The sequence below is a fragment of the Nyctibius grandis genome, chromosome 1, assembly GCF_013368605.1.
Source record: "Nyctibius grandis isolate bNycGra1 chromosome 1, bNycGra1.pri, whole genome shotgun sequence".
Lineage (NCBI taxonomy): Eukaryota > Metazoa > Chordata > Aves > Nyctibiiformes > Nyctibiidae > Nyctibius > Nyctibius grandis.
This window is the reverse complement of record NC_090658.1, coordinates 30,822,158-30,842,946: the sequence shown is the minus strand read 5'-3', so window position 1 is coordinate 30,842,946 and position 20,789 is coordinate 30,822,158. Positions and strand designations below refer to the sequence as shown.

At 37.3% G+C, this 20,789-nt stretch overlaps 2 protein-coding genes across 6 annotated transcripts in view; one reads left to right on the top strand and one right to left on the bottom strand.

The window, feature by feature from the left end:
* The first annotated feature begins 7 nt into the window (after window positions 1-7).
* On the top strand, window positions 8-20,205 carry PIGF (phosphatidylinositol glycan anchor biosynthesis class F). 5 transcript variants are annotated; one of them, XM_068400208.1, is made up of 6 exons: window positions 8-24; window positions 439-689; window positions 2,304-2,395; window positions 3,245-3,361; window positions 8,634-8,742; window positions 19,822-20,205. In XM_068400208.1, exons 2-6 carry the CDS (start codon window positions 462-464, stop codon window positions 19,933-19,935), a joined length of 660 nt encoding a protein of 219 aa, XP_068256309.1. In that variant the 5' UTR covers window positions 8-24; window positions 439-461; the 3' UTR covers window positions 19,936-20,205. The 5 variants fall into 5 exon arrangements, with proteins under 5 accessions (XP_068256309.1, XP_068256302.1, XP_068256292.1 ...); XM_068400201.1 differs by lacking the exon at window positions 8-24 and adding an exon at window positions 28-106; XM_068400191.1 differs by lacking the exon at window positions 8-24 and adding an exon at window positions 79-259.
* RHOQ (ras homolog family member Q) overlaps window positions 13,458-20,789 on the bottom strand; it is a 24,706-nt gene continuing 17,374 nt past the window's right edge. Inside the window, exon 5 of the mRNA XM_068400220.1 lies at window positions 13,458-20,542. Coding sequence (XP_068256321.1) covers window positions 20,387-20,542 — 156 coding nt within the window. The 3' untranslated portion in view covers window positions 13,458-20,386. The remainder of the gene's footprint in view (window positions 20,543-20,789) is intronic.

The window sequence follows — 20,789 nt, the reverse complement described above, 5'->3', positions numbered from 1 at the left end:
TGACGCGCGGGCGCCGCCGCTGCGGTAAGAAGGGGGACGGACCCTCAGCCCCCTCCTGGGCCCGGCGCAGGTGCCCCCCCGCTGTCTCCCGGCTGAAGTGGGAGTGGTGAGGAGCGGCCCGGGCGCGGCGGTTCCCGAGGCGGTTCCCGCCGTCAGGAAGCGCGCTCGGTGGTGTGCGGGGTGCCGGTGCCGGGGCAGGCCGCCTGCGCGGTGCGAGCGCTCGGCTCGCCCGGCTCTGACAGTGCAGTGCTGCTGCTGTGTCCGTGGGTTTGGGGTTGGCTTTTAAACGAATGACGTTCAACTCCCCCCCCCCCCCCCCCCCCCCCAAAAAAATCCCTTTCACCCCCAAACTGAGCTCAGGGCTCTGCCTCGGGCATTGCAGCTCCTGTAGCGCTTCTGGCCTGTTCCGGTAACGGGGTGCGACTTGCTGTCTTGCAGGTGGCCGGTGAACAGGGAACACAATGAAAGAAGCAGAAATAAGGCAGCTCTTGGCTGCCAACCTTCTCAGTGCTTTTTCGGTAGTTCTGTCAGCGGTTGTGCCGGCTTTCTTCTGGGACGGATTCACGGTGCTGGGAACGCACCTCGCGTGGCTGTGTAGTTGTTGTGTTTGTGTTAGTACCCTTAGTATAATCTTGCACTTAGTCCTTAAACCAAATCTGTCGCCTAAGAGAAGTTCGTTTGCTCACAAGGTAAGATTTTTATTATTAAATCGCTACCAGACAGTATGGAGGGGAAGCAAATTCTTTCACTGAAATAATCAAATGAGAAAGAAGACAGTTTTTGGTGGTGAATTCTTGTTTTCCATGAATGAGCTGTGTAGCACCTTTTGAAATAAATTCTCCCAATATTTTCATGATGTTAAACTTTCTCTACCTGTAAATAACCTGTTTAGGTGAGCGATTCTGTGCATTTCTTTTTTCTTGTCAATATATTGCTTGTAGTCCCAGCCGTTGATCTTCCAGCAGTTTGCATGGTGGCAAAAATCAGTGAAATTGAACTCATTTCATAATCCAGGCCTGACCTTCAGCGTTATGAAGAAACACTTTTCTCATGTGTAGTTTTAAGTTTCTAATAACTTTAAAGGAAGAGAAATAGTTTTTAGAATTTGAGACATAAAAGAGAGACTAGCTCATTGCAATTAAAGTTGGTAGATTTTAAAAAATGACATGGAAAAGTATTAAAATGGCTACATTTCCTTGAATGATGAAATTTGCATACAGAAGAATCTACATCTGGGAGAAATTTTTCTAGTTACAGTAATGGGAGCATTAAAGGTATGAATTCCAATGAAACAGGTCTGTTTGAACAGAGCAAAATTGGAGCAGCACACAACTTGTTGAGGAGTGGGGGAATACACCAGTATTTTGAAGTCAGGTGCATAGCCTTGCACTCCCAACTTGCTGAGTCAGATAAGACTTAGTGCTCTGATGTGGTGATTTAAGCAAACATCCCTGAAAGCAGTACCTTTGTATGCAAAGCTTCTGTCTAGTTTTGCTGACTGAGGGGGATGCAAAATACACAAAATCATTATGGAAAACAAGTATTTTCACCATCTGTGATTTAAAAATGAAGCAGGCTTCGTGTTCTAGGTGAGACTTCATCCCAGCCTAGCATAAGGGATAAATATCAAAAACAAGTGTTCAAGTGAAATTATGGATTTCCCTTGGTGATCTGATCAGAACAGACCTAACCAGAACTGTTTATCAAGTGGCTATGCTTCTGTATGATATAGTGAGTACTCAGAAACTGTTGCTTAAATTCATAGAAAATTATGTGTGTTTTGCAGATTTATAGAAAGTCATGGACATTTCTCAAATGGATTTAGAATTTAAGATGCCAAGTTCAAAATGTAGTGGTTTTTATTTCATATGCTTTTAAGTATTACATTTCATTCTGAATGTCTTTTTTTTCCCATATTACATATTTTCTTGCTTTTAAATATTTTTTCACTTTCTGTGAAAGATGCCTTTTAATGAATGGATGTAACACTCAGATGTAAAACAGATATAAAAATACCCAATAAAATAATCTGTTTATCTTGTCATTTCCAGTTACATTTTTTGTATGTTTGCCTTATTCTAATAGGGTGCATGAAAAAAATATAGACGGACTGTGATAATTTTTAATTACTTAAAGTATTAAACATAGAGAAAACTGTTTGAAACACGTCATGCTATTATCATACTGTGCTGTAGGTGAAATTAAAGCAATGGGTAGAGTACAAAGCTATTGATAAGATATATGTTACTTATGTTCTTTTTTCTTTTGAAACATTATTCTGATATTTCATTGCTCTTTTTTAGATATCCAGATTTCTAAAATGCTGTATATACTTTTTCATGTCTTGCATACTATTTCATACGATTATTGTTCTTTATGGAGCACCTCTCATAGAGTAAGTCACACAACTATCTTTCTCTAAACATTTTAAGGGGCAGTTCTCCTTGCAGATATTAGTATAAGTACTTGTATATTTCCTGGTACATTGAAAGTTAAAGGATAAGCTCCTGGCTGGGGGGAAGAAGGGGTGGCTGCTTTGGGGTTTTTTTTGGGGGGGGAGGGGGTGTTTTTGTTTTTAGAAGCTGGCTTTTACAATTTTTGTATATTTGGGGATGTGTTGTTCAAGACAGTTACAAACAAGTCCTTTTACTTTAATATTTAAGTTAAATATATGGGTACATTTTTCGAAGTTTCGTTTAGTCATTTTCCCCACAACATTCTAAACATGCATCCTGCTTATCTTTCATCCTTTTGACATGAGTGTTTTAATTTTTAGGAATGATTAAAAAAGAAAAAAAAAAGAGGCAGGAAGCAGCCTGATTTCTGAGAGCTACTAAGTTACTGACTAACAATGCTATCATGTAGTTTAGTTTCATGGTTGCTTCCACAACATCAAACTAGAAAAATAAATGGAATAGTGAAGTAAATATCCAAGAGTACTTCAATTCAGAACTAATATTCTATATGAGGTACACCTGTGTCTTTTAAAATGTTACAGGTATCAGGCATTTAAAATAATTACTGCATTTCAGTCTTTGAGATAACAAATAGATACCAGAATTCTTTCCATCTTTCTTTACTATTCTACAGAGTAAGAAGAAAATACTTTATTCTTCTACATGAGGTTTAAGAAAGCATGCATGCTTTCACAAGTCGACTTAGAGGGGGGTTTTTTCCTAAATCTTGGAACTCTTAGAAAATTAGTAACTACCTCACTTAATTTTTTAATATTTCTTCTTTGTAGGTCAGTGACTGAGACGTTTTTGTTTGCAGTTCTCCTGTCTACCTTTACTACTTTACAATGCTTGTGTATGCTGGGACCAAACATACAAGCATGGATACGGGTATTTAGTAAAAATGGGTAAGTTCTGTTCTAAATTTTCTGATTTTACCCAGAATAGAAATGGACAGAATTGATGTAAACAATACATCATGGATTTTTTTGTAGAGAAAGGAAAACTTCCTCAATTATGGGTGGTTTTCATATTTGTGATTACAGGCTTATGAAAGGTTTTCTGACAAAGAAAATTATTATTTATTTTGAAGATACTGATTCAGAAAACTGGCTTTTTATTTTTGGTGTACAGACACTAAATCTCACTACATATGTGTTTGAAAGAAGTAAAGTTTCAAACGCACATTTTACTGTGTAAAACCATTGTGCAGTTTGATGGTAGTCAAATAAAGAGGAGCCCTGAGACTGAGCTGTACAGGGAGAATCTTGCACATGATCCAATAGTACCTTTGTAAATACAGCTTTTAAAGTAGGAATAACAAGCCAAAGCAAACACTATTTTAACAGTATTTTTAACGACTATAATGGTGAAAATGATATATAATTTACAGTGTTCTTAAGTATGTAATCTTTACCCATGTTCTTTTTCAAATTTCAAAGCAAGCTGTTTTCAGTGTCACAGTTTCCAAGCATTAATTTTTTTCAAGAATATATTTAAAGTAAAATGAGCCTTTTACCTCATTTTCACCTCGGTGACAACCATGGCATTAGCATGTATCAAGGATAATGTATTTTTCAGAAGTATTCTCTTCTGCCTTTTTTCACTCACTAAATAACAGGACTGCTGAAAGACTGGGATGCTGAAACATAAAGAAGCCCCACATATGCTTGAGATTTAATAATATGATGTTAGCATTCATTCTCTTTTAATAGCTCGTAAGGATGAGGTCTAATCTCAAAAGAAAGTGAAAAGTTGTATAATGCTGCTGACGTATGGAGTTACTTTTGGTTTAAACTTCTGTAGAGGAGGACAAAAGTAGACTTTTTGTAGTAGTTTCAGGTATTGACTTTAGGTTTATCTCAGTTCTCAGCTTACTGAAAAATATCTTGACTCCTTATTCAAGTCAGTTATGCTTGTTTTTCTTATTTTCAGTGGAAGGGTTGAACAGACTTTAATAAAAGCATGGAGTTGTTTAGCCAAAACAAATCATTGCTGATTCACTTAGTCATCTTTGGAAGTTTTGCAACTGGAAATAATAGTTGAATTGAAGTAACAGATGTTTGACAAGAAGTCTGTCTTTGTGCCAGGTTAGATTTGGAATGCCTGTCAATTTCTCTTTCCTAGTCTAGATCTTAATGTTATTTCTGCGCAATTATTGCATAGGAAACACAGTTGTCTTGTTTTGACATTTTTGCTGTGACAACTTGTATGTACTTCTTACTAGTGAGCCATGTAACGTTATCGGAATAAAATGTCTATTTAATAACGATGTTTATTTCGACTAGTCTTTGAATGAAAACAGACTACAAAGAAATATTGTAGCAAATTTTTTATGGATTGTAGCAAGCTGTTCTTTTAAAAATAATCCTGGTTTTTTTCATTTGACCTCTTGAATGAGTTGGAACATCCTGCATTTAGGTGTGAGTTGAGTGTAGACATGAGGTATTAAAAGGTTGTCTCTAACGTAACCATGTGGAATGAGGTGGGCCTGGTTGAATGGAAGAAAAGGGTGGTTAGGTAAGATCAAAACAGCTGTTTGCCTTGAAATAAGAGTTTAGCAGATTGAATTGCACTGGAACAGCAAGCTGGAAAGTCTGATTAAGTGTATAGCTTAGTATGAAAAAGGAATTGTTTTAAAAATACCTAAATACAATTTAGACTTAAGGAACCACTGGCATTTATTTTTGTTACTCTTATTTGCCTGTGCAATATTTATAAGATCAAAATGTGCTTGTGCTATTGTCTTTGCAGAAAGACAGAAAAAGACATCTAGAAAAAGAAAGTTTATCTTGATATATCAAGTGTAAATAAGTAACAGATATTAATTACCTTGTTATTGCTCTGGATAGCTTTCTGCTATGTTTTAGGTGGTCTAGTGTGAAAATACTGATGTACATAATGTCTTGTCACAGGACTACTCATAAAGCTACATTTAAGTAACTTGTATGTAATCTGTTGCATCATAATAGCTATGTTACAACTGAGTTGGTCAAACTTAAATATTTTGGGGATAATCTTGCAAAGTGCTTATTTTTTCTGCAGAGGTGCTTAGCTTTCTCTGTTTCTACTTGTAGCACTTGGAAGTGCAGTCACTACTAGTAAAATCACTTCTAATAAGGTTACTACAAGATCAGTCTTTTAAGTGCCCGTGCCTCTAGGAGGTGGATTGTATATGCCATCTCATGATAACATGTCATCTGTGACACTGCAGGTTTATTGCTTGTATTATAAAGTTTGGGTTGTTAGTGGGGTGGAGCGGAGGTTTTGTTTGGTTGTGGTTTTTTTTTTGTATACATGAAACAATTGCATGAAGCACGATTGTAACTCAGACAAAAAATTGTACATGCTTCATGTTTTCAAACTGAGTACACTTTTGAATTGGAAATGTTGATTTGATGGACCAAATACACTTATTTTTAATTACTTTAAGAAATCTGAACAATTTGTTCTTCCCTGCATATTTATAGTCTATGTACACATAGAACGTGTGAGAAAATTAAGTTTGTCTATTCTACATCATAAAAACTTCATTTCTAAGTAGTCTGTCAAAAGGGCTCTTTTCAGTAATTCTGTGTTTGGGAAGGGGTGGGCCCATGCCAGCTATCTCTGGACTCTCTGTTCTGACATCTAGTGTTTTGACCAGTGTCATGACACTGATCATATGCTATCATGTGCTGCTGTAAGCAGATAGAGGGAAATAAAAGCTACAGAAAGGGTTATTGGCACTAATCAAAGCAGGTGACTGTTCTTTAAATGGCTTTTCAGTAATTCTTGGCTGAAGTAGCCTCCTGCATAAAAGTCTTTAAGAAATCAGCTTTCAGTTGCTGATTTTTATTGCTCCTTTTGGAGACTGTTTATTTCAAATCACTAGTCTACATGATTGTGTTGAAATTTCTGGTATAATAGCAATTATAAGATGTTATCTGGGTAGGAAATAGATTTTATTTGGAGCTTGCCAAAATATAGTATAAAACCATAACTTTAGGGCTCCTTCCAGTTTTCATTTCTTCTACTTTATCACCTGTTTGTGAACTGCATACTCTTACAGACTTGGAAATGACCTTTGTAAAGGTAGGCATCATCAAATACTAAGTGCTGCTTAGTATTTCAGTCCTGCTGCAGCCCAAAATTCCAGGAGCTGTCTTAGTAAATTCTTTTATGTTAACTAGCCTCTTAATTCAAACATTATTTAAAACAGCACTTAATGTATTGTATTATTTAAAGGGGTTAAATAATTAGTTTAGGCTTTAAAAGGCCTTTGTGCCACTAGTGATCACTTATTATCTTAAATATGGCTTTACATACTCCAGTTATGCTTGGAGAATGGTCTTAGTTGTAGTTTATTCATAGTTAAAAAATAAAGAAAAGTTTATGAATGTTGCTGCAGTTGTTAGCCTCATGAAAATGAGAGGTTTATGTGATGGGTTAATGGGTTAAAGAATACCTGCAAAAATCCCAATAGATGATATTCCACGAAGAAAAGAGAATAATCAAAGCATTGTTCCTTTGGGATAATGTTGGAGGACAAGTCCGGTTGTATCTGAGTAGCCAGTGTCCATGCTGCAGAGTGGTTGAATTAGCAGCTTAGCAGCTCAAATGGTTGCCAAACTACCAATGGCTTCATCTGGGCACTGTGCCTTGCTAATTCTGTTGTTTTGCGTTTGGACTCAGTCTGATATCTCCATATGGTGCAGCAGTATGTGTGTAGGTTTACCAGATAAGATGTCTTGTGGTATATAAATGTACCTCAGTCAGTCCTCAGTATATTCTGCTGGCTCTTTCAGTCATTTAAGGATGTAGTGAATGTTCTCTTCCTTGTGCTGCCTAACAGCTCTCCGCTCAGTTATTCAGCTTATGAAAATAATTTACAAGAATTATCTACGTGCACACTCCTAAACAGTTTTATAGTTGAATCAGGACCTTTCTCTTTAAAAAAAAAAATCTCAAGTTGGTAGGATTGTGAATTGGAGTGTTGTAAGTTAAAGGGATGGGATTATTGTAGAAGAAACAGTTTTGCTCAAAATGTCAATGTTGCACCGTAAATATTATACTCTGTATGACGTTTATTTTGCAAACAATGAAAAATGTTTGCTTTATACTTGTGAGCCGCTTGGTCAATAGCAAATGTAGCAGTGAGTTAGGTGTACTCAGAAGTAAAGTCAGAAATTTTAGACTCTTCAAAACAAAGCGTAGCATTAAAGCTTTCATGCCATGCAACCTAAACAGCACATGTGAAGTTCAGAGTTTAGTATTCATCTAGTCTTCTAGACATAAAAATGCACATCTTTTTTCTTTTGTTCGCTAAAGCTACGTTTGTGTTTATAATCTGAGATGTAGCAGACTTAAGATTCAGATCTCTTGCCTTGGGGATTGGGAGCAGGGATTTCAGCCCAGTTCTCCTGTCTTGGAACTGTGCCCTACTGTGTTCTGAACTTCTGCGGTTCTTGTTTCTTAATTGGTACCAAGTATTCAAATGTTCATGGCTTAAGAAAAGCAAAGCAATCACTTGGTAGACTGACGATGGACAATAAGTGCTTATCTATTAAACAGAAACCCAACTTTTCCAAAACTTCTGAAGTCAGTAGTGGTAGAAGGCTATAAACTGAGAACTGAAGTCATTTACATCTCTTATGATATGATATGTGCCGTGACTGGCAATGCAAGAGTTCTTTAGCATGCAGTAAATTTGTCCTGCAGCCAATGTACTTGAACTTGGACGCAATGTGCGGGTTACATTTATTGCAATGTTTCTTTTCAGTTGATGGAAATTTGCTTTGGAATATTCACATAGTGGACTTCTACTTTGAATTTCAAATTGTCATAGTCATCAAATGATAACATATCTACACCACAGAGTACTTTGTGACTGTGCTTGTGCTTTTCTGTACAAACCCATGCTACCCGTTCGTGTCTGCTTCTCCCTGCAATGCACACAGTATCATTGTGATACTTTAATTTGCTCAGTCAAGCAGTGTTTCAAGCTCAATAAGAGTATTTCCGTGTAAAATAAATTAGCTTTTGCAGTAAGCATCTTAAGGGGAAAAGTATCTCCTGAATGTGTGGTATAGAAAGATTGTTACTGTAGCTAAAATATGTAACTTACATTTGTACTTATATCTAACATTCTGACATGGTAACTTCTGCTGCTGTTGAAATCTTGTAACACTGTTTTTACAGCGCTATGTCCATCTGGGAAAGCAGTCTACAGATTACCACCATGTGCAGTATACTTGGAGCTTGGTTTGGAGCATTTCCTATTCCTCTTGATTGGGATCGGCCTTGGCAGGTTAGTATGTACACCTTTACCATAAATATATACTAATTTTTTGGATATGCACGCTACACAAAATTGCTCTGAAACTCTACAAGTGTATTGGACTTACTCATAAGCTGTTCCTACAGGGTTATGTCAGACACTTAAAAAGTCATTGAAAGTATTTGTGCTTACAGTGTAAGGATGTAAAATGCAAAGTTTTTACCTCCATTTTTAACAGGTTCTTTATTATAGATTTATGAGTGTTGCATGCAAATTTTATCATGAAATAGAGCTGTAAGTATTTTGATAAGAAGGTGGTAGACAAGCAGGAGGAGAAATGTGAAATGATGAAGATGGCTCCAAGTTTGTCTGCTTTCAGTCTGGTAGCTTTTATTTTTTATGGGTAGGGAAGGAAAGATGCTTTCCTGGTGTTTTAGTTCCCCTCTGTCTTCCATAAAAGCACTTAACAGAATGCATTTTAAATGGATTTGGATTGATTTGTGGAAATGGTGTGGCCAAAGCACTGTATTAAAAACTTACCTTCTGATTTCAAAGGAAGGCAAGCATTAGCTTTGTAGTTGCACAATAAAAAATCTGAAGCTGGCATTGCGGATTCTGTCTTCATAAATTCAAACATCTGCACTGTTCTCTTAATATTTTTGTTGGCATGGAGAAATTATTCCATTAAACATAACCGAAGTCTGCAATTGCCATAAAATGATGACACTAGTAACACTTTTTCCTAAGTGTCCTCAGTGGATATTTTCTTTTCTCAGGTTACCAAACTCATACGCTCTCAGCTGATTAGTATCTACCAGGCCTGTTCTTAAGCAGATGGTTTCAAAGGTTTCTTTCAGAACTCAGTATAACAGGCAACACACTTTTCTCTCTGATATTGGAGAGACATTGTGGCTTACAGCTGCAATGGAAATTTGTCTTCCATAAGTAGCTAAAGGCTTGCTTTTATGCCACCAGCCTTTCTTTACAACAGTGTAATGAGATATTAAACTTTCTATTTAAAAACTAATAGAGGAGTAGATTAATACTTTAAAAAAATCACGTTTTCTTCCCTAAAAACACTTGGCTTTACCCTTGCAAGATGTTTCACCATCAGTCTGACATAGGTATGTGTTGGCACTAGTTAATTGTTGATGGACGTGAATGTAACCCAAAAATCAAGGGATTCATTGAAATGCAATCTCTTACCTTCTTGCAAAGTCTTATTCACTTTCCTGTTCCAATGAGAGGCAAGCACTTTTTTCTTGCCCAGCTAGGATTTTAAAATTGCATGTCGCATCTGGCGGGTTTTTACTTTATTCCCAAAATCTCGGACTTTGCTAATATGCTGTCTATAAAAGTTTCACCTTTTATGCAGCAATGATATAAGGAAAACTTAATTATTATGTTAGTAGGCTCTGATTAACAAAACAAAGACATTAATGGATTAAGACAGATACTTTAAGTACAGTTAATTTTTTACTTTATTTGTCCATTCTCCCATCTTCCCATAGTAGGAGACACAAGTTTGGTAATGGTCTGGCAGCTTTTTCTGTTTGAAAACTCTTTCAAGTCAATAAAAGCCAAACATGACTGACAAAAGTTAAGCTCTATAATCTATACTTAGACATCTAAAAAGATACTATCTAGCTCCTCAGAACAGCAAAGCATCTGCAGAAACCTCAGATCTGGGCATGAATGCTCCCCAGAGAATTCAGGCAGCAGCAGAAACTGTATGTCTGCATTTCCCTTTTCTGTCACCATCTCCCCTCATTTCTGACATACTCCTGATACCAAAGTTGCCAGGGGAGAGTTTCTGACTATCAATTCCTGCATCAAATTTTCCTGTGCCTAGATCCAGAGCATTTGCTGCTGTGTTCTTTCCCTTAAGTTCCCCTAGTTTCTCCCCATCCCCACTTCTCCACCCTTTTACCTTGTAGGGTTTAAAGTAGTTGGGTGGGGGAAGAAATCTTGCTTTCCATTTTGGGTCTGAACTGCTTGATCATTACTTTAATCAACATGTGAGCAATTCAAGAGCAGCCATAGAAAAGTTTGCTTATCAGGCCTGCAGGCTGCCACTTCAACAGTCTTTGAAAACTGCAGTTTTAAGTGCTAATTTTTTAAGATCTGCTGTATAAGGGGAAATGAAGGAAGTTCTTGTTAAAAGGTAATGTAGTTTTTAAAGTCAGATTACCTCAGCAAAGCAACACAGTGAAGCACCAAAATGGTAACAAATCTTCAAGGCAGAAATGAACCTCTTTAAAGTAGCTTGTTAAAGATCGTGTTCACAACTCTCAGCAGTTTTCAATCACTGATTGATAATGTAATATTTTTGTGAAGCTGATCTCTTAAATATTGGTCACCACGGCACAAAAGAAGGGGTGGGGGGGTGGGGGAAGTGTCCTGGCCAGGCATTTTCAATAGTTGCCCAGGAAACACTGCTTCCCAGTTCAGCCAAGCTGAGATACACATGAATCAGGTCCTCTGGAAACACTGAACTTCATGCAACAGTTGATGCAAGTCTTTTGTCTTTCTATCCCCACTGAGTACTATGGATTCAAGAACACATTGAGTTGCACGTAGCAGCTCTGCATTGCTGTCTCGGAAATCTTCAGGGCCAGGAGACATTTCTGTTGTTCTTCAGAAGTTCACTGGGCACTAGCAACAAAACCCCTTTTTGCAGGAGTATTTCTTTTGCTACCTGATGTCAGGTGATTGCAGAAACATAGTAGGTTCTTTCACTGTAGCAATGAAAGAGGAGAGGTGCTTTCTGTGTTGTCTTCAGCCTAAGGCAGGGGTAAGAAGAATGGCCCTCATAAAGGATTCTGCTGTTGTTGCAGATCTGCTTAGTTTGGGAAGAAAATCTTTAGTGCAGATTGCCTACCTCCCAAGTGACTGGTCCAACCACTGACTTATTGAACTTAAAAATACCTGTACATAATGCAGTTGCAGGAAGAGGTTCTTTATTTTAGTAAATAAATAAAATACCCCCAAAAGACATGGACTGTGAGTGTTTTGCACAGAACCTAATCCACCTGGTGTGTTTGCGGGAACAACTACAGATTAAGTGCCAAGCAAGGTCTGAAAAAAGTCATGTAGATCTTAATGTAGGCTTAAAAGTAATCAGAGTCCAGTCAAAACCACATTACTTCTAGGCATCTGCATGAATACATGAATAAAGTATTAAGCTGTCATGCTTTTGACATCAGCTGTTTCTCGTATTAGCCTAAAAGCAGAGAGCTTGAGGATTACAATTTTGGATTTAATCTTCTCAGATCCAAAAAGGGACTCAAATGGAATAGCTTAGTCTTTGGACTCAAGACCAGCTTTTGAGATAAGAACAGGTTTCATTAGGCGTTGTTTTTGTATTTCAGACTTCTTGTTGTAAACAATTTTTTTTTTTTAAAATCTGTAGTGGAAATGGTTCTGCTATAGAACAGAAAATGTGGTTTAAATCTTATTATATGGGCAAGACTAAAGTGGTATTATCATTTTAGAGAGCAGTGTTAAGGCCTTTAAGCCTGCTTGTTGCAAAATCTGGTTCTGATGTTTCTATTGGTTATGGTTAGTGTTTGTGGCATAACAACGTGTTATGGAAACACAGCTGCATTTGTACCTTTAGCTTCAGACAGTTCATTATTTAAGGAGTGTTGTAGACAAGGCGAAATTGGTACTACAAGAACGGGATGAGTCAACAATAGTTGAGAAATATCACGTGATCAAGCAAACCAAAGGGCTGCTGCTGTTGCCCTTGTGCTCTGTTTGTAACCCTGAAATGTCAAAAGCTGGCAAAACATCTGACATCCAGCAGGTACAGAAATGCACTATGAGTTTGGAATAAAAAATGCTATTGCTATTGATTTAGCTCTGTTAGAACAATTTAATATAACCTGAGGTTCACACAAAAAGTTAAGCACTGTGTCTTGAATTGGTATATTTTTCCACTTGATCAGGATTTAGCACTTTATCAAATCTAATGTCTATACTTTAAACTGTAGACAATTTCAGAGTGTCTGCAGTCTACTCTTAAATTGACTGTAGTCCAGTTCGGAGAGTGGAATATGTAAAGCCACTTCTGTGAAGTCAGGTTTGTTCATAGAAATGGCTTCAAATGAAAATGGCCTGTAGTCACTCACCTGAAGCACACAAGAGGTTGAACGAAAGAGAGTACTGAGGGTGCTGGAATTCCAGTGGAGTACTGAATAAAGCTGCCTGCACTGTTCTGTAAGGCACCTGTTGTCTAAATTGCCACACTGATACATATGGCAGTTCTTCTGTTGTCACTTTGTTGCTGCTTTTTGGCCTTAAAAGAAAAAGCAATTGAGGGCAACATTAGGTTCGTTTTTTGCTAATCTATTTCCCAGTCCTTAGCTGTCTGTATGAGGATTAGCATCTTTTCCTGCAATCTTAATAGAAGAACTGAAAAATTATATGGTAGTCATCCCTTTACATCATGGTTGAGATATATTAGTAGAAGCTGAAAAGTTTGTAGTACCATTACCTATATCTTACCTGATCAGAAAATCAGATGTCAGTATGTCTTGGATATCTTTCACTAGAATTTGTTTTTACTTCAAAGTACTTCAGACTTCTGTGGAGTAAACTTGGTATGAAAATCATCATTAGGAGTTCCAATTTATGTGCTAATGGGCTACTTCGTCCCGAGTTATCCATAAACCAAAGAAAACATATTGGTTCTTTACACATACCTCTTGTGACACGCAACAAAACCGAGATAAATACAGATGTCTCAGAAAGTCTTCACTTTATTTTCCACGTTTATGTTTTAAAAATATTGCATACAGGGGATATTCAGATTAGTGGGCCTGTCTACATTTAAAAATAATAATGTAAAATACGTTTTTTAAGCATACAACAACTTTTACACTAAGTAAATATTACTTAATAGGAATAGAATATTGTTTTGGAAATAAAATTGCATTCATTATCTGAACAATGTTTCAGAATGGAAACGAAAAACACATAAAGCATTTCTGTTAGAAGTATAAAATATATTGCTGAAAGTCAGTTGGTATCCTGATGACTCATTGTTTTTCATTATTCTGTTGTTGTTCTTAAAGTAACTTTTTAACATCATTTGGCCATGCCTATTGCCCCTCTGCTAGTTTTCAGAAAAATTTATTTGTAACTGTGCGACGGCTGGTCAGGGAGGCCTACTCTATGGTGTTCCTGGTTGTAGCTCTGCAGAACTAAGCCTATCATCTCAGACTAAGGTAAAGATAGTTGCCTGACAGGAATGCAAGTCAGTCCCTACAGTAGTTACACTTCTGTATTAAAAAAAACCCACGCACACAAAAAAATCCCCAAACTTTTCAAGACTTAGTCTGCAAGACATGTTTCAGTTTATTACAAGTGTCAGACTGGTAGAATAATTTTGCCAGTGCTTTGAGATTGCTATCTATTTCTTAGACAATTTTAAAAATAGTCTGCAACACTTAATTATGGTCATTTAAATAAGGCTATTCTAGACATTGTTCAAAAGTTTTAAATAGTTGTACATCCATCTCTCATTGCCTCTAGCCCTACGATGCACAGTGGGTATGTAAAGGTTACAGTTAGGACAGTTCTAGCAAAGAATAGAAAATAACTTCCTTTGTTACAGTTACTCAATTTTTTCAGATCATCTGTTTCAAGTTAATGGTGCACTTTTAATCACCACATGTGATTAGGATCCTGGCTTCATGTGTCATCTGAGAAGTGGCACCTTAAAGCACAACACTACTGAACCAGAACAGGATCATATAAGTGTTACTAGACACGTTGTGACACATCCTTTCTCTGCTCAGCTTTAGGTAATTTAGTTGCAGAACAAGATGGTATAATTAAAGACCAAAACCTTATCAGCACACTTTACATGTGGTGGAACTAGTATTCCAGACACCCCATTCATTATTAACTGAATTTTGGAAACTGTGAAGTGCCTGGGTTTATTGCAGGTTTTGATAACAGACTTTTAAAACATGTTCCTGGGTTTACTGGTGCATGCCCACCCATCCCTCCATTTTTTTTGTAATAATTTTGATCTGTACTACTTGTTACTAATGATAAAAGGTGACTTTGAAACAATATTCTGCCTACAGTGTTTTTATATCATTAGGTAAAAGTGAAATTGATGTATTCCTACTTTATACTGGATACTACAAACATAATAGGTAGTGCTGATGTAACTCAAATGAGTTGATTGACTGCCATGTAATTTAGCCAGTATGACCATAAATATTAGCCTAGATACCTCTCAAACATTTGTAACCTGAAAAATAATCTGGAGAATCTTGGGTACAGTTCTTGGTGGCTACTTGAGTAAGCTGAAATAGGACTATAAACTTTCATGCTACTTTGTTATTCTTAACACAGCTCAGAGAGTTTCCTTCTTGTATTTGCTTTTGGATCTACTACCTCCTGTGAAGGTTTTGTTGTAAAAGAAGTTGATTTGAGTAAAGGGGATAATATCCAGTGTTTGAGTTTTTTTTAAACAGAGGTAGAAGCTTGTTCCACTTTAGTGTGGTTATCATTGTTTATTTAATGATATGTTTTCCTAATGTAAACCTTAAGGGTGAGATCAAAGGCAGTTATGCTTGCTATAACTTTAGAAGACGTATCCACAAAACCAACTTCTAGTTACAAATGCCAGCCTGAAAAAAAACCTCACACTTTCTTCTCCTAGGCATGTGCTTGTCAACACACACATTCTGTACAATGTGATAAGACACTTTTAGTTAACATGTGCATGCAACCAAAATAGATTAAAGGCATGTACTGAAATTTTTAAGACAGAACAGACTAAACAATCAGGAATTTAAGGCATGTTAGAAATAGGGAGGGAAAGTAATTGTGCTCATTTATTCAGTTTTAAAATGAAACAAAAATTATTACATAGCTTTCTAATTGACAGTCAGAAATGGATCTTTTGAAATAGTAAGCATACAAAAAATTGAGTTTAGGAATATGAGAAAAGCAGTCATCTGAAGAATGGGACCAGTTTACAGTAGATTGCCCCACTGTATTTGCATTTGTATAATTAAAGTTCTAGCAGTCAGCTGCTTACTTTATAGTATCTTTAAAAACTTTATTAGTGTGTCGCTGCTCTGGCCTGTGAGAATCTGGCCTTTATGTCCTTATCAATGTCTATGTAATTCCCATCGCATGGGATGCAAGTTACAGGCTTGTAATAGATGACAAAATCGTCATGCAGTCAGAATTCTGGTTTAACTAGCTACATGCATAGTACAGCAGAGCTAGATACCTTGCTGGGATCCTGCAACATGCTCTGCTTTCCATGCAATATGCTAAGCATTCTCACATCAGTTCATAGGTATTCTGAAGAGTGCTGAGGAAACTAGCTCGTTTGTGTCCTGAAAGGTTGGCAATTCCTATTTTGAGTCCTTAATATTAAAATGAGTTCTAATATATACCAGAAATCTTGCAGTTCTGCAGTGTCTTTAGCTAGCCTAAAGAAGTCTCTGTTAAGTCCCATCACTGCTGCCAGATGAAAAGGCAAAAAAAACTTAGACAAATAGTAGAAGTCAGGATCATTTTGCATTAACCTCTGGCTCATGCTCTGTCCCTTAAAATGCAATTTTTGTGCTTGTTAAACATGTAGGTGGAGATTTGTTTTTGCCAAGCTGCTGTTTAGACTCCTGGCAATTTTAACAACCCATATATGATTACTCTTTTCTGCATGCATTTGATATGTAAACTGACTCTTCTTGTATTAGGCTGTGAGGATGGTAGCTGATGCTTCCCAGCTGCTGGGACAGACAAGGCGTTTCACGACAGTTTCCTGAAGAATGTTCTGTCCAGTCTCCAGTGCTCCCTGCACTTTTCTCTCCAGATCAACCTTCTTCCCCCTCAAAAAAAGTGCAGTTAGGCGATGCTGCTTAACATCTTATTCCCCTGCTGCTGACCCGGCCTAGACATGACATCAGTACTCGGATAGGATATGTCTGCTTCCTCACAGCAGAAGGGAGCATAAAGTAGGAGAAGCTGAGCTGAATAGTTCTCAGGGGATGAGAGGGGTGTATTACAAGTCGCATAGTTTAAACAAGCGGAATGGAATCTCTTAGAACAGGCAGACGGTTATTAGCTGCTTAGATTTTTAACACTTAGAGGCAGTTCATACTAAGTTAGGGAAGCTAAACCAAGTTTGAGAGGTAATATGAAAGATGGCAAAACCAGACCAATCAAGCAAGTCAAATTCAGTTAAAAAGGTCCAGCGGAAAGTGGTTGGTTCTCAGAAAAACGAGGCTGGCAGCTAATGCAAAATAAAGCAACCCACTTTCATAGATGGACAAAAAAGCATATGCAAGGGCTGTTATTTTAGTGCAGCTGATGTGCTTAAGAGCCACATCTTAACCTGTCTCTGATAATTTGCTGCTTTAGATATGCTCATGGGTGCATGTGGTTATATGTAGCCTAAAGATCAGCAGTCAAGAATAAAAGGTGCAAAACTAGCATCATTACCTGTTAGTTAGGGGTTTTTTTGCTCTGCCTTGAGGGTTAAAGAAAATAGCATAAGGACAGCAATGCTCTTAAGTCCAGGCTTTTAACTCCGTGCTTAGAGAGTTTTCAAAAGGCCAAACTGCCTTCAGAACTACTTTGGGCCATCTGACCAGCATAGTAAGAATGAGTACCTGGCCCAGTACCCTTCTATTCTATGCCACTAGAAGGGATGAAGTGGTGTTTCTTTTCTGTCTCATTCATAGACAGATGGAGTGCTTTATGCTTTCTTCCTCTTGCCCCCTATCTTTGCCAGCTGCCATTGGTGAGGATTGGATTTCAGAGGTCAGAGACACGTGTTAAGTGAGACAGCCTGAAACTTCTGTAAAGTTAACACTGATTTTTAAAAAGCAAAGCAAAAATTGAACGTTTTGGAAAACAGACAGAGGCATAATTAATATTAAAAGTTACATAACTATTGAAAAACCATGTTCCAAGTTGCAGTTCAGTCAGGTAAAAGAAGCTACAACAATCATCAGAGATCCTTTTAATCGTACCAACAATTGCCCACTATACACAAAATACCAAAAGATACAGGGTAAATGGGTCATCAGGGATATTGACTCTAATTAAGGGAACATGAAAAATTTGGAGTCCAACATCTGCCTATACTTCTAAAAAGCAAACAGGCAGCTACAGATTCACCTAATTGTAGGTAAAATTTAATGAAGGATCACTGAGAGAATTTGATGTAAAAAGACCACTGAGTTATGAAGCCTCTGTCCATACTTTTGTGGATATTGGAGTCGTATTTGACTTCATCAGTGGATAAGTATGACTCCTGTTGCAACTGAACATTGCTGAGTGAGCAGCTGGGGTTGCAGGGACTTCTTTGTTGTTTTGTCCTTTAGACGTGCATAATGTAAATACTAGAAATAACTTAAATTACATTTCATTTAAAAGTTGAAAAGATCCACCTGCAGTGTAAGTTTAACCAAGGCCACAAACTCATGTGAGTTTTAAATATACATAATATCTTACCATGCCAAAGCATCTCAAGGCTTTTTATAGAAGATCTACAATACCACTGTTGAATGAATGAAAACAAGCAAGTCTTTGGTTTGAGAGGCAACAGCCAAAATACTCAGCAATAAAAACAAGTAGCAGAGACAGAATGTCCAGAAATGGAAGAATGAAACAAGGTCAATAAAGAGTACCTAAGGCACCTTGTTTATAGTCATCTTTGCTACACTCCTTAAGACCTCCAAATAATATATAAAACTGCAAATGCTAAGGAATGTGAAGATGAAACAGTTGAGGAGACTGTGAAGATGAAACAGCAGAGGACAAAATACGTTACTCTTATTCCTAGTTAAAATTCCCATAATCAAAGGATGTGAATAAATATATTTTTTCAAGTGATTATGAAATAAAGAGAAGACTCAGAGCTAGGAAATTAAAGGAGGAACCAGTACCATTAAGAGTAAGATCATTTGATATTCATGAATTGGAAGTCAAAATGAAGCAGAAAAGAAGCCTGGACACGGAGATGTGGACATTTTCTTTAATGTCTAGTGCATTTCTCAGTCTCAAGTACTATAGAAGGTGGAAATATCCCCCTTAATTTAAAAATTAAAAAAAAAAATAGGAGAGTGCAGTCTGTACTTGCTTCAGGAACATGCACTGTACAGGAGGAAGTGCAAAACTGTCCTTGCAAAAAAAAAATGCAAAGGAGAATTTTGAAGAGGGGTGGGAATTCAGTTTATTCTACAATAAATATTTTTAATCACCAGCTTAGTTGAGATTTTCATCAAATGCAGTAAGTAGTTGACTGGTAATATTATAAGCTACATCTGAGGACAGACTGGTTAAGTTTTGTTTTGGCCGCTCCTCCCTGCAAATCAATAACAATTTAAAAAAAAAGAGGAGTAGGGGGAGAATCCCATTACTTCTTTGCCTTAGTCCTAGATGTTTTGTGAAAGCGAGTCAGCTGTATTGAGTCAGTTCCCTGTTCTTATGCTACGAAATAGAGCTTATAATTCAAGCTCTCTTTAACATAACTGGCCTACTGCGTTTGCTGAACTAGGTGCAAGATGTTCAGTCCGTTTCCAAATTTATGTTCCCTCCCTGCTGCTAGCCAGAGGGAAATTCATCCCTTTGCCTATTTTTCAAGACAAAAAAAAAAAAAGAAAAACCCTCTATCCATCTCAGTCTCTGGCCTTATTTGAGTATTAGTTCATTTATACGCACCTCTAAAGGTTTCAGAGAGAGACTGGAAGGAGGAATCACCAAGAAATCTGCAGGTTTCCAAACGTGTGCAGCAGAACAGGAAGTTAGGTTAGCTGAACACTTCAGGGGATATAAATACTTGGAAGTTTTTTCACACAGTTTTGGGAATATCGAACTAAAGTCTGCGATAGCCAGAAGCCTGGTTACATTTTAATGCATATTAATTAAAAACTGTACAACAGCATTTAGTGTTCATGAAGATGATTGTTACACTTTTGGCATTTTTAGGAAAGCACGTCAAGCTTTAAAGTAGAATAAGACTGTACTGTCTTTCAGTACCTAGATTACACTGAGAATTTGTGCTCACAAAGTACAAAAAAACACATTTTCCTCATCGTCTGCTTTTACCTTGTGTTCTCCCCTCAGGTATGGCCCATTTCCTGTTCCCTCGGAGCTACCTTTGGCTATATGGCTGGTCTGATTATTGCACCTCTGTGGATACACTGGAACCGGAAGCAGCTTACGTACAAAAGCAGATAACTGGAGCAAAGAGAGACAAGGTATTTCTTTGTGCAGATTCCATACAGACTGTGCAAAAGTTGGGGATTTTTTTTTAAGAGAGAGACATATATATATGTATAGTCAAAGCAGAAGACTATCCAAATTCATTTGGAGTATTTCAAGCCAAGCATCTCCACTCAGTAAAATCAACATAGATGCTGTTTCAGTATGGTGCAGTTTTTGCTTCCTCTAGACTATGTAACCCTGAGAGATTGTACCTTCCAGTCTGAATAAAATATTTGTAACAGATGTGGTGGCTTCATATTACAAGTTTGTTGAGTTTGTTTTTATTCCTCCGGATTTCACTGGTTGTAGAAGGCAGAATCGTAGTTTTAGCTTTCAGACCTGTAACAAGTGCGCTGTGTACTTAATGCATTGTATTTAAATTCAGCAGAATTTCACAGTAAGCCTGGCCATTGTCACGTGTATCTCACGTGATCAAACAGCAGTTTATGCATCTTGAGCCTATTCTCTTCTTCACTGTGTATTTCTTTGGAGTTAGAATGGCTATAATAGCTTCATCAAAAACGGTCTTCAGTCCTTTCTGTGTTAAAGCTGAACACTCCACATAGCAGTAGGCTCCTATCTGTCAAGAAAATAAGTAAATTCAATACCAAATGTATTTCAGCTGTTCCGTTCTATCTGTGCACTTCTGCATTTTTTTTTTCTGTAGTGACATCACAATGTTTGGCTGTGATCTAGAATTTTATCTAATGTGCTTCCTCCTGTAGGAAAAAGATTTGCCTTTTGGCCAAAGATCTGGAATGTATTTAAGGTGGTTTGGTTTAGAAAGGAGGCACGTTAAATATGCTCTTTGGATTGGCAGTGGAGTC